General features: G+C 41.3%; 1 protein-coding gene across 3 annotated transcripts in view; it reads left to right on the forward strand.

The window, feature by feature from the left end:
* The window catches only part of msi1b (musashi RNA binding protein 1b), a 30,563-nt gene that overhangs the window by 6,872 nt on the left and 11,044 nt on the right, over positions 1-12,647 (forward strand). For all 3 annotated transcript variants that reach the window (XM_015027995.1, XM_015027986.1, XM_015027978.1), the window contains exons 5-8: positions 6,912-6,953; positions 8,943-9,035; positions 11,897-11,945; positions 12,444-12,526. In XM_015027995.1, coding sequence (XP_014883481.1) covers positions 6,912-6,953; positions 8,943-9,035; positions 11,897-11,945; positions 12,444-12,526 — 267 coding nt within the window. The remainder of the gene's footprint in view (positions 1-6,911; positions 6,954-8,942; positions 9,036-11,896; positions 11,946-12,443; positions 12,527-12,647) is intronic.

Consider the following 12,647-nt stretch of genomic DNA (forward strand, 5'->3'; position numbering starts at 1 on the left):
ACTTTTTAAGGTTTTTTTTGAAAAAAAGGTTTTGAGAAAACTTTTTTTTTTTTTTTTTTTTTTTTTTTTTACAGAAAAAGTGATTCTATATTCAGTTGTTGCTGAAAATAAATCAAAAAATGTTCTACAAAAACAAAAAAGAAAATAATCCACCCAAATAATTTGGGAACTTGCATTCGAGACATAGTTAAAATTTTGGATCAATGATGATTTATTGCTCCTTTTCCTTAAAACATTTATTTGTGGTTCAATACATTAACATATTTCATGTTTAGTTTAGTGTTGAGCAGGTAAAAATGCAACATCATTTTTTAAATTAGTTCTGTGTTTTTACAGTAAAGGCAGCAACACAAATGCATGAACCAAAAAGTTTGGACACCACTGTTTTATCCCAACACAACCTAGTGCATAAATGTGTAATTAAAGAATTAAAGGCATGTTATTTCATTTTTTTTGTGCATGAAAAACATTGCTATTTAAAATAGGATGCCACATACTTAAAGAAGTGTGGTTTATGTCACTAACCTGCGTGTAGAGACTTCATTTAGTCATATTTTTGAACTTATATTTATTGACGCTCTAGTGGAAAAAGTAGTGGAGAAAATGCCAACAATAACATCTTGGTCTGTTTTTTTTTTGTTTTGTTTTTACATTAGCTCGAATTTATCGTGACAACGGTAAATCAAAAATCTTATGACAAGAAATTTATCACGATACATGATAAATGATACGACAATTGCCCAATCCAGCTCCTAGTGAGGACGGCGAGATGGCGGTAAAATCTGTTGTAATTTTCGATACATGTAAAAAGTTTTAGTTTCATCTGAGCAGGACAACTGTTTTAACCCAAACGACTAGTTTTATTTGGATGTATTAGAGCTAAAGGGTCTTTATTTAGTTTTTATTTGTAAGGAAATGCATAAATTTACCGTGTGTGTTGGTCTGTTGCACACAATTCCAACAAAGTTTGTCGAAGTTTGTGGTTATAACCTGACAAAATGTGGAAAAAAAAAAAAGTGTGAACGCTTTGTGTTTCAAGTGTGCTGGGAGGTCTGCAGTGGCCTCCGTTAGCCGGGCGAGGAGAAGGCTCAGTGATCAATCACAGGGGTTGGATGGTGAGTAGAGTAGGTCTTTTTAGACCGCTCGCCCTGTGCTGCCCCCCTCCACACCCCCCATGCAGGCAGGTTATCCTGTTAGGGAGGAGAGAGAGAAAAGTTCTCCAGTGGCAACAGAAAGAATGTGCCACGCTGTGACCGAGTGAACCACTCCGGCGCTGGAATTAAAAGAGCTTTGCACAGCCGCGAGGCTAAAGAGCAAGTACAGTGCTGCACAGGAATTTATTGGGGCTTATTGTGTTGGAGGACAGATGCGGACCGGTTCTGACCAGTGTGCTATACGGCGGGCCGGGTCTGCTGTGATTTATGCAACTAATGCGCAGTTTGTTACCCTTTCGGGAGGTTTGGGGGGGTTTAGAGGGGGGGTGTCCTTGGAACTTCCCGCTGTTTGTAAAGTCGGAGACGACCGTTGAGGAGTTAAACCTTTGTAGGACAAAGTTTCCTGCGCAGTTAAGAGTTTAGCACAAAGACACATCAGTATCTCTGTAACAACCAACCCCCCAGTCTGTTCCCATACCGAGCTGAGCAGGGAAAAAAAAGTGCTGCTAGTGGGGGTGGATGAGTGGGATGACCCCATCTGTGATTACTATAGCTCTCCTCACTAATAGGATTGGAGTCATCAAGCTCGAGTTGTTCCTCCGAGATGTTGAGTGCTGCTGCCCAATCGGCAGGTTGCGCGGAGTGCGTACCCAGCCCGGGCCGTGGCAGGCGACACCGTGGGCCAACTGTTGCGTATAGCCGGGATGTAGCCTGTCAGAGGGGATTGCCCTGATTTCATAAACCTCTCTTGGACTTAGCTTCAGCTCCTGCTCTGCTACTTTGCCACACAGGTTTAAACGCAGTAAGGTCTTCATGACGTTACGCTGTAAACGTTTAGTTTTCGGTAAAACTTCTATTTACTTCAGGAACAAAACACTACTGAAGAAAATGGAGGAGAAGTGATGCTGCTTCTCCCCATCCCCCAATTTCCTTTTAGCAAGTGTACTGCAACTGTTTTTTTCTGCATATCGGGGAAAAAAAAAAAATATATATATATATATATATATATATATATATATTTTTTTTTCTGCCCTTTCTCATTTTTAAAATTATCATCTGTAAATACACACTCTGAATTGAATTTAGGTCTGGACTTTGACTAGGCCATTACAATCTTTTTATCTAGAACAGGGGTGTCCAAACTGTGGCCAGTGGGCCATTTGTGGCCCCTTGAAATGATTTTGATGATCGCTCCCCATCCAACCCTTCCCCTCAACCACAAATCAAGAACGGCAAAAATGTTGTCAACAAAATGAAAAACAACTGATGACCACTGAAATTTGGATTTTTTCTTTTTTTTTCTTTGCAAGGCCGTTTTATGTTTTGGATATTCAAGGATTAATGGATTTTAGGACTGAGATGATTAATCAGGTTAATTGTGATTAATTGATTATTGAAATAATTTCATAATCGATTAATCGTTAACTGAGGTGAACTGACTATGAAAAAGGACATTTCCTAAAGTGACAGACTCAGAGCAGTAATTAAACCAAAACTGTACAAAAAATATGCAGTTTACATTTCAGATGAAAAATCTATATGTAAATATTCATCATTTGCTTCAAATGGTCAAGAGCTCTCTCAATGCATACCGTTATTACATTTTAGGCAATAAAATGTTAGATTTTTTTAAATGACATTTAATTATTTGTTTAATTTTCATTTCATGTGTTTTTAATAGTTAATAAAATAAGTTTAAATTGTTAAATGAAAAATCTGTCCCTTTTTTTCCAATTATTTGATTATGAGAATAATTGATAGAATAATTCCTTACTAAACTAATCATTGGTGGCAGCAGTAATAGATTTCATGAAAATTGTATTTATTATTGTGCAAGTATATATAAAAAAAGAGAGAAATATCACTACAACATAAACTTAAAAATTTAAATGTACTGAATTTTGTGGTTTGATTTAACCAGTTTTGGCCACAGGGGCAAAAACGTTTGCACACCACTGGCCTAAATCTTTCCGCTATGGCCTTTGCTGGAGGTTTAGGCTCCTTGTAGAAGGCGTTAGCATCCTCTAACAGGTTTTCTTCCAGGATTAACCTGCATTTAGCTCCATCAACTCTGATCAGCATCCCTTTGCATGCTTGCATAATGCTACCACCACATTTTCACTGAGAATAGTGTGTTCAGGTTTTTTTTTTTGTTGTTGTTGTTTTTTTCCAAACATGGCATTTTGTTTGTGGGTCCAAAGAAAATTCAGTTTTGGGTCTTTGACCAAAACCTTGCTGTAAGCTTGTCCATAACCTTGGTCTTCATGATGCTTTTTCTTCTCTAATGTTCTCCAATATGGCTTTTCTGTGAGGCCTTCACAGAAAAGCCACATTTAATCTTATTACTCAGATTAACTCTCTCACAGATGGATTCTGCTTCATAATTATGCGACTTCTGAAAGCAATTATTTTTTTTTTGTAGTTTTATCAGCATAAAAGTTGTGAATATCAATGCATTCAACATGTTTTTATTTTATTCAGTGATTATTTATGTGCCATATATATACAATCCCAATAAAATGCACAAACGTTTGGCGACAGCCGATACATTATGGAAACTTTCAAGTATTCAAGAAGTTGAATACATTTTGCTTATTTTTCTTAAAGCTGCAGTAGCTATCTTTTGTAAAAATGTTTTTTTTTACATATTTGTTAAAATGTTGTGATAGTGTCACAGATGATTAATGAAAACAGTCAAGCTCCTCTGCTGTGTGGTCCCACTGCAATCTGCAGAAATGGACCACTCCTAGTCAGAAACAACCACTCAGAGCACTACGGACAAATCTTTGTGCTGTCAATCATGCTCATGTACGTGCTGCTCACAATTGCCAGTTTACTGGAGCTGTTTATCCGCCGTCATTTGTGGCCATGCTAACCAGCCTTACCATTCCCAGTAGGCTCCAGTGTAGGGAAGGAGATCTAGCATAGCAAAGAGCAAGGGCAAGGGTGTGAGCAGCACATTTACGAACATGATTGACAATACTAAGACCCTCCTCCTGGCTCTGATTTGTTGTTTCTGGCTGAGTGGGGTATTTCTGCAGATGGCAGTAGGAAAACAGGGAGGAAACAGTGTTACCTCAATAATTTTCATATTATACTATCCGGTCATAGTGACAGCTTTAGCAAATACACAAAAACATATTTTCACAAACAATTAAAGCAAGTTGATGGTTAATTATTTGCATGTAAACATTGTTGGTAAGTACAAATGCAGACGATCATAAGGGTTAAATGCAGCTGTAAGAAGACAGATATGCAGACAATCATCTCTTCTATTTTTTTTTCTCTCTCTACACAACAAACCGATATCCTTCAGGAGTACATTGTATCTTTTTCATGTCCACCATTATCCCCAGCCCTCGGATGTGTTGTGCGCTGCCACCTGTTTGACTTCTGTTTGACTTCTGTTTGTGTGTGTGTGTGTGTGTGTGCGCGCACAGGAGTGTTGGACATCAGGAAGGGTTGGTGACCGGAGGTGACTATCAGACTAGTCTAGACACCAATAGAGACTAAACAGTAGACTCTGCATCTGATCCTAAAGTAATTAGCATCTAGTGGTTTTCACTCTGCTGTCTAGAACAGAAGTAAGAAAAGAGGAAATGATTTGTTTTTCTTTGACAACTCGCGGTGTCATCAGCTCTGGTTAGAAGCATCACCGATGCCCCTCACTCTGGTAAACGCATGTGGTTTACCATAGAGGCTCTAGCAGTCTGTTGTAGTTCAACTCTACCCTCTTCATGGTTAAGGACTAATCATAGCACTGTACTGTACCGTCTGTTAGTGTAACAGCAGTACAGTGTGGCGTAGTCTAGTTGTTCTCTAGCTCTATTAGACCAGCATAGACTAATATAGAGGTCTCAGATTTCAGTTTTACAGACTGTCTGTGATTGCATCTTCATGGCATGGTGTGGTTTTCTCTCCAATCAGTGGGCCTCTCCACTGCTTGTTGTGACTTTAAGATTGAAATGTTTAGATAAGTTACATAAAAACTGAAGCTGGAATATGCAACTTTTATAAAAAAAAACAAAACAAAAACATATTTGCTAAAAATGTCCTTTTGTTGTGATGGTATAATATGAGACAGATTATCTCCTCCCAGTTCTACTAATGCCGTCTGAAGAAATGTGCCGCTCTCGGTCAGAAACAACCAGTCAGAGCCAGGAGGAAAATCTTAGCGCTGTCAATCAATCTCGTGTACGCGCTCTGTTAAAGGAGGATGAACAACTCACCGTTACAGGAAAGATGTTTATCTGCCATAATTGGTGGACATGCTAACTAGCCTTAGCATTTACGACAGGTTCTGCTGATGGGGAGAAATTGTAGCGTAGCAAGCAGCAAGGGGTAAGCATGATTGACAGCGCTAAGACCCTCCTCCTGTCTGTGATTGTTTTTTTCTGACTGATCTGTGTATTTCTGTAGTTGGCATTGGGAGAAGCCAGAGGAGCTTGATTCTTTCACAGATTATCTGTCTCATACTACACTCTCACAACATGTTGATAATTTTAACAAATATGTAAAAAAATATGTATTTTTATAAAAGTTACATACTGCAGCTTTAATCGTCCACTCTTCTGGGAGTGACGAGTGGGAACTACAAGGCAGAGGAGGATCCGGATCCCCTGAAAAAGAGCAGAATAATCAACGATAATGTTGTTGTTGCAAAAAATCGAACAAACCCCAAAACCTGGTCGCTGTACTGTCAGCGCGGCGTGATTGGCAGCTCCCGTCTTCTCCTCCCAGCCCCCTCCCTCTGACACGCTTTGGGCCCTCCTCGCCGAGGAGGTGAGGCGCGTTTGTGTTTGTGGCGCCCGTGTGAGATTCCATGAGATCACATGTCACACGGTGGCGATGAGCGAGGCCGACGTTCCCAGGCAATCGACCTGAGCGCCCGCATGTGTGCACAAATTCTCCTAAATTATGAAAAGGGAAAATTGACATGTGCAGGCTTAATGAAACAATCTCAGATAGGTTTCATCATCCGTTTTGAATTATTTGTAAAATAAATGAATCGAAATAATAGAAACGCATTCCAGGAATTTATAAAGAAACACTTTATTTCACGCATTTATAATTTTTACAATAATTTAAGCAGTCACATTTGAATTGAACTGCTTGCATAAAAATAAAAAAAAATCTTTACTAACTAAGCCCTAAAATAAACTCTGGGCTAATTTTCTGATGTTAAGGTGCATTTTATGATGATGGAGGGAGAAAAGATTAAAGACAAAAACAAAACAAAAAATCACAAATTACTACAGATCCATAATCACTTCAAATTAAGAAGATGTTTCCACTATTTACATGTTTTCAGTCATTAATAATGTGTTTCAAAGGGGCATTAACCACATAAATGTTTTAGTTTGTTTCTATTTGTGTGTCAGAAAGCACAACTTTGACAGGAGGAGTTACTCTCTTTGATATGTCGACAAAATGCTTCAGTCATTTGCTTTGTTCTTGACGTGAGAACTCAGAATTAACCAGACAGACATATTTCAAATAATATTCTCAACAGCTTAATTTATTAAAATTATCTAAATCAAGATCCACTCATGGTGTCGTTTTTAATGGAGCGCATGATGAGTCCAAAAAAATCAGGTGCTGTTCACCAAAGACAACTCAGGAGTTAAAACAAAGGGATAAGATGGATTACAATTTTATTTAGAACCGTTTAAAGAAGAGAATGTTCTGATGCCGGAGGTTTCTGTATCGTGGGCCGTCGTTAAGCAGTTCCCTGTTTTTCTGCATTTTCTCCGACAGATCGACCCAAAGGTGGCGTTCCCTCGGCGAGCTCAGCCCAAGGTGAGTTGAATTGTCTCCTCCTGTTGCGAATTGTTTCCAGCTGGTTTGCGTGTGTTGAGTATTTCTAGTGTCTTACGAGAGCTAATGCGGTATAATCTGACCGCTGCCATCGCACAACAGTTTATCTGGGCAAAAACCTTCTCAACTCCGGTTTTAAATGCTCGTCTGTAATCTTTTCTGTTCACGGCAGCCACTTCTTCTTAATCGTAACTTGTAATTTCATAATTTTGTAATTTGTAATTGAGCAGAAACTGTCGGATGTGATCTTTTTATAATGTATAAAATGGTGGAAAGTCGCCACATCCAGCAATAAAAATGTTCAGTAACATTGTTATCAAGTCAAGAACATTTGAGGTGAACATTTTTTAAAAATATTTCATTGTCTGTCAGCAACTAGCCCTGTTAGCACAGTTAGCATTGCTAAATGCAACAGAGTATTTTCTAGCATGTAAATATTTCTACTTTGCATCAGTGTTTCAACAAGCTGCCAACATTTCCAGATCCTATACACGGATTGACAGATGGAGGTTAAATACAATATAGCAACTTCCTTAGCCTTCCTGTTTCTGCTGAAGGTGAAACTCCTTGTTCATCCTCTGTAGAGTGTTGAGTATATAGAATGTTCTGTTCGGTTAATATTCCTGCAACAATCATCCAAAAGTTGTTTTGTTTGCATAAAACTAATTTCATTAAACTATCCAACAGCAGGTGCCACTGAGTGGCAGACTGCTCTGTCTCTGTAGCTAACGGGCCCACTGACTCCAGCTCCACCAGCATGTTTCAACTTTATGCCACCTGGATTTTACTCATCAAATGTGCAACAATTTTTGGGCTTTAAATCAAAACATTCCAGATTAAAAAATCAGTCAAAAACTGACCTGCTAATGTCCAGTCCAACATGGGAATGTAGGTTGGTGAAAAACAAAAAACAACTCGAAGAACAGTGACACTTTCAAAGTTGTTGCTGCAATGTTTGTCACAACTTTGGTCTCTATCTTATTAAAATGTTGTTGTTTCTTTAATCAAATAAGTGCAAACAACAATTATATCTTGGCAACATAGTTTTCTCTTCTACATTTTCTGAATTGTTGGCTTGTTTAGTCAGTCTTTCATAAAAGAATACAGAACTCTTTGGTCTTGCTGCCCGTAAGTTTTAATTTAATAAACAAACTTTCTCTTCTGTTTTAGTCTGTTTTTAAGATCCGTGCACATAGAAGGAATTCCATGTTGTCCCATTTCAGGCTGCATTTTTTTTGCATGTTTTACAGACTACCAAAATATCCGAGTCCAGCACAGAGTCCAATAAAACATTCTTAGGGAAGCGTTCCTATGCTGTCTGGAAAAGTTTATAATTTTGGAAATCTTAATAAAAAAAATTGAAACCCAAATGTGGAAAAAGTTTAGAGCTTTCCTATTCTATTTGTAAAATATACATTTTTTTTTCTAAAAACACTGTGCATCAATTGTAGAACAATTTTACATCAATAAGTTCACTTTTTTAGATTTTTATCACAATCTGAGTTTGATATATTAACCATCAATATTTTGTGATATGTGCATACTCAAAAATATAAAGAAGTGCAAAAACCTGGGGTTCTTGATGCAGTAACAGCATCTTTAGTTTTTAAAACTAGGTCTAGTTTAAATGCCAGCAACCAAAATTTTAAAACTGCTACTGTTTTTATTTTTAAAGATTAAAAAAAAAATACTTTCAAGAGCTGAAACTTGGTTCAAAGAGGCGGAATAACTATTAAAAAAGCTGACAACTGTGAAAGTCTTGTCAAGTTTCTACTCGAATGTCTCGTATCATTCTGTCGCAGCACGGTGACGGTTTTAACAAATGTGGAACAAAACATTTTTGTTCAATGTTAGAAAAACTACCAGACGTATGGAAGTATATGCAATCTCAAAATGAAATGGGTAAATTTATGTAGAAATCCATGTACATTTAACAAGCCTAACTTGTGATTTGTTGTTTTTTCTTTTCAGCTGGTGACTCGAACCAAGAAGATCTTTGTGGGCGGCCTGTCAGTGAACACAACCATCGAAGACGTGAAGCAATACTTTGATCAGTTTGGCAAGGTGAGTGACATTTATATATTTATTTATTTTGGAGACCTTGAAAGCCGTGGTTGTTTCAAATCCCCCCCAAAAAAAACATTTTCCAAATGTTTCTCTGTGGCATCAGCACAGAAACAAATCAACAGCTTAGAAAGTCGAAGCACATCACAGCAATGTGGCAGTTCGCTCTGAGAAAAACTTCACTTCCAGTCAAGCAGGTGCCTGGAGAGGAAAGAGTTACTGCGAGGACGAGGAGGGCGCGAAAGGATGGGGAAAGGAAGAAATAATGAGGCGACGGGCAAACTTAGGGGTGGGCGGGGGGTAGAGAGGGGCAGAGGGGGGGTGAAAGAGGTATCAGCAGAGGGAGTTGGGGGGGCTTGGAAAGTTTTGTACAGAGCGTGTGGTGATGGTGAAGAAGAAGTGGGGGGATTATCAGAATCTGAATTAATCTGATGTAACAGCTGCTACTACCCACAACCCCCTTCTGGCCCGTTACCGTGGTGACCAGGCTCGCCCATTGTCCCCAAGTAATTCTGTGGGTAAGGGGCTTTTTGTTCTGAAGGAGAAGGGATGAGGTGGGTGTTAGGATCAGTCCGCTGGCTGAGTTAGGGGTGGGCTTTTAACATATTTATATAAATAATAAAAATAAAAAAAAAATAAACAAGAAGTTGAATCGACCTCAACAAACTTCTCTTAAGATTCCAAATCTGGGTTTTTGTTGAACTTTTCCTGAACTTCACATCGAAATTCAGTTCAACTGTGCAAGGCAGAGAATGGATGATGGACTCACAAAGGCTCCGGGGAGGGAGGGCTTTACTTTGGAGAGGGAACTGGGGCAAAGATGGGGCGACTGTGTGTTGGTGGGTTTGGGGTGGGGGGGGGGGGCAACCAGGTCTATTATACCTCTAAACAAAGCAACGCAAGTATTTTGCTAGTTTGTTCAGAAGTTATCCGAATATGGGACGCCACTTTCCTAATCGTTCTCCCTCCCACATCGAGCATCAACAGATTAGTCGATCGTGATGGGATTCTCTTCTACGCCGACGACACGCTACTAAACCCGACTGAAAAAGTTGTCCAAACTTTTTAAACGCCTCGACGCAGGGGCCGCTTTTAGGCAGCGTGCCATGTTGCGCCACTTTATTTTCCCTGCCAGAAGCTATACGGCCCCGAGCTCCTGGCCGCTCCCTCCTCAATCATAACATCGAGATGAATTTTCGCCGAGAGGGATATCGAGGGATGGCCGGTGAAATGTGGGCTGCAGCCATCCATGGAAGTTCCTGATTAGACTGCCTCACTGGACCTTTTGTGTCCCGTCCTGGTGAGGACAAAGGAGCGCGGAGAGGGATGGGCAGGGAAGATGAGAGGTGGGGAGGGAAAAGAGAAAAGGGGATGAGAGGGAATATTGTTTGGCCGTGCGCCATTTGAAGAATAAAAAGTATAGCCGGGGAGGTGGAATCGACTCCATTTGCGGCTGTTTAATGTTGTTGTTTACGTCCTTCGGGGGGATTTGTGTGAGGCCTCAGCTCATGTTCTTACTTCACAGGAGACGGGAGAAACCTTGTTAGGCTGGGATTTATTCTAGCTACGTTATCGTTCCTTATTAAGCAGCAAGTGTGCATTAGTCAGCACTCTCTGGGCCAGTTTTCATTGCTCCAAATTCTGATGATTTTTCTCCCCGCTGAATCAAAACCAGACGAAACAGGCGGACCTGGACGTAATGAGCAACCGTCAGGATGGAAGCAAACATTGACTTGAGAGGCTGCTTGAAAGGTCCCCTTTCACAACCACACTCTTCACTCACCTTTGACCTTTCTGTGGGCAAAATGTCCTCAGGGGTTCGCGCGCACACACACACACACACACGCACAGTGTCCTATCACTAACGCTCTTATGTGACTGTGACAGATTATTCTGGGGGAACTTATCCAGTAAACTTAATATAGAGCAGGAGCGCAGATGAATTTACCAAATGTTTACAAGTACCTCTGCGTCCAGCCTGAAGTTTGGACCTGTCAGCAGAAAGATTGGGTCAACTCTGACATAAGATTCTGTCTGTCTGTGTGTGTGTGTGTTGAATAGACACCTGTGTCTTTGCTCCATAAAGGGAGGCCGGGCCGAAGGGAGAGGTCAAAGGGAGAAGAGGAGGAGGACTTTTGGCTGACTGTGCCAACAAACAAAGCCTGCAGGCCTCTTTGTTCTCCCTCTGCCTTTGTTTCTTCGCTCTTTTTTCCCTCTTTGACCCAATCTTTCTCCCTCTTACAGGACTCTCTGTTCTCTCTTTCACCGTATCTCCACCTGTTGCCATTCCTTTCGCTATCAGCTCTCTCCGCTCTCATCGAGTCTCCACCTGCCGGATTCACCTTTCTGTCTGTGACTGGCTTCTTGTTTGCGTCGATTCTCTCTCTCTCTGTCTCTCTGTCTGTTTCTCTCTCTCTCTCTATCTGTCTCTTTCTTTCTCTCTCTCTCTCTCCGAGATTCATAAAAGCATATTTGATGTTGGTTGAAGGGGATTTTTTTTTTAAATTTGTTCTCTACAGGCCCTTGTTGTTACAGTTTCTATGGAGATCTAAAACTTTAGCAGGGAGAAGAGAGGCACATGTAAGGGATGGGGGGACATTCACGACGCCGCGTCCAACTTTTTAACCATACGCTTTGGGAACTGTTGTGAACATATTTTCCTGTCTTTTCCCTCCCACCCCGGACCACCACTTTGTAACCTGTCTCTCCTCCTCCTCCCCCTGCCCCAGTCTTCCTCCTCTCTGTCCATCTGTTGCTGAGCCTCCCTGCAGAACTTGAGAAGGGCTGAGGTCAGGCAATATGCCGCGTGGCAGGACGGAGAGTCTCGCTAAAACACCCTGTGTTGTTTGTCTCCCCCCCAGGTCGACGACGCCATGCTCATGTTCGACAAGACCACAAACAGGCACAGAGGTGAGACGAGGCCGACCTGATCTGCTCGCTCGTTTCTCCTGCGCTCCACTCTTGCTCTCCATATTTACTGCTCTTCCTCCAAGCCCTTCCTGGGTGGCTATTGATCCCCCTCCCTCCCCCCACAAGAGTCTCCTTCCTGTGGGCTGAGCTGGAGGAGACAAACGGGGCTAGTCTAATTAGCCAGTCTGTTAATCGGGATCAGGATAAAGCCTCCTTAAGCACCTCCTCCCCACCCTGGGATTGATCGATTATGACAACCTACCAGCTTTGCCCAGTCCTTCTGGCTCAGGAAGGAGGGGGCGAGGGCGGCTGGGGGTCAAGGATGAGTGCAAAATAGCAGCGTTGAAAGTGGGGGAGGGGGGACAATGTGTTAAGCGGCTATTACAGCGCTAATTACTGCACGCTATTGGCTCTCCTACTGTACAGGAGAGGCCTAGTGCGTCTGTGCGTGTGAGTGAGTGTGTGTTTTTTACAAGTTCTTGTTTCTCCTCTCGTCAGGGTTCGGATTCGTGACATTCGAGAACGAGGATGTGGTCGAGAAGGTCTGCGAGATCCACTTCCACGAGATCAACAACAAAATGGTGAGCGGCTCGCCCCGCGGCGGTCAGAAAAACGAGCGGCGCCGATTTAATTCCTGCTCCCTCCACCTTGCCCACATTCAATCCCCCTCTCACCTCTCCGTGTACCTCAACAACACCTTAA

Source organism: Poecilia latipinna, unplaced genomic scaffold (genome assembly GCF_001443285.1).
Source record: "Poecilia latipinna isolate Pla-1442-1.1 unplaced genomic scaffold, P_latipinna-1.0 Scaffold8, whole genome shotgun sequence".
Taxonomy (NCBI): domain Eukaryota; kingdom Metazoa; phylum Chordata; class Actinopteri; order Cyprinodontiformes; family Poeciliidae; genus Poecilia; species Poecilia latipinna.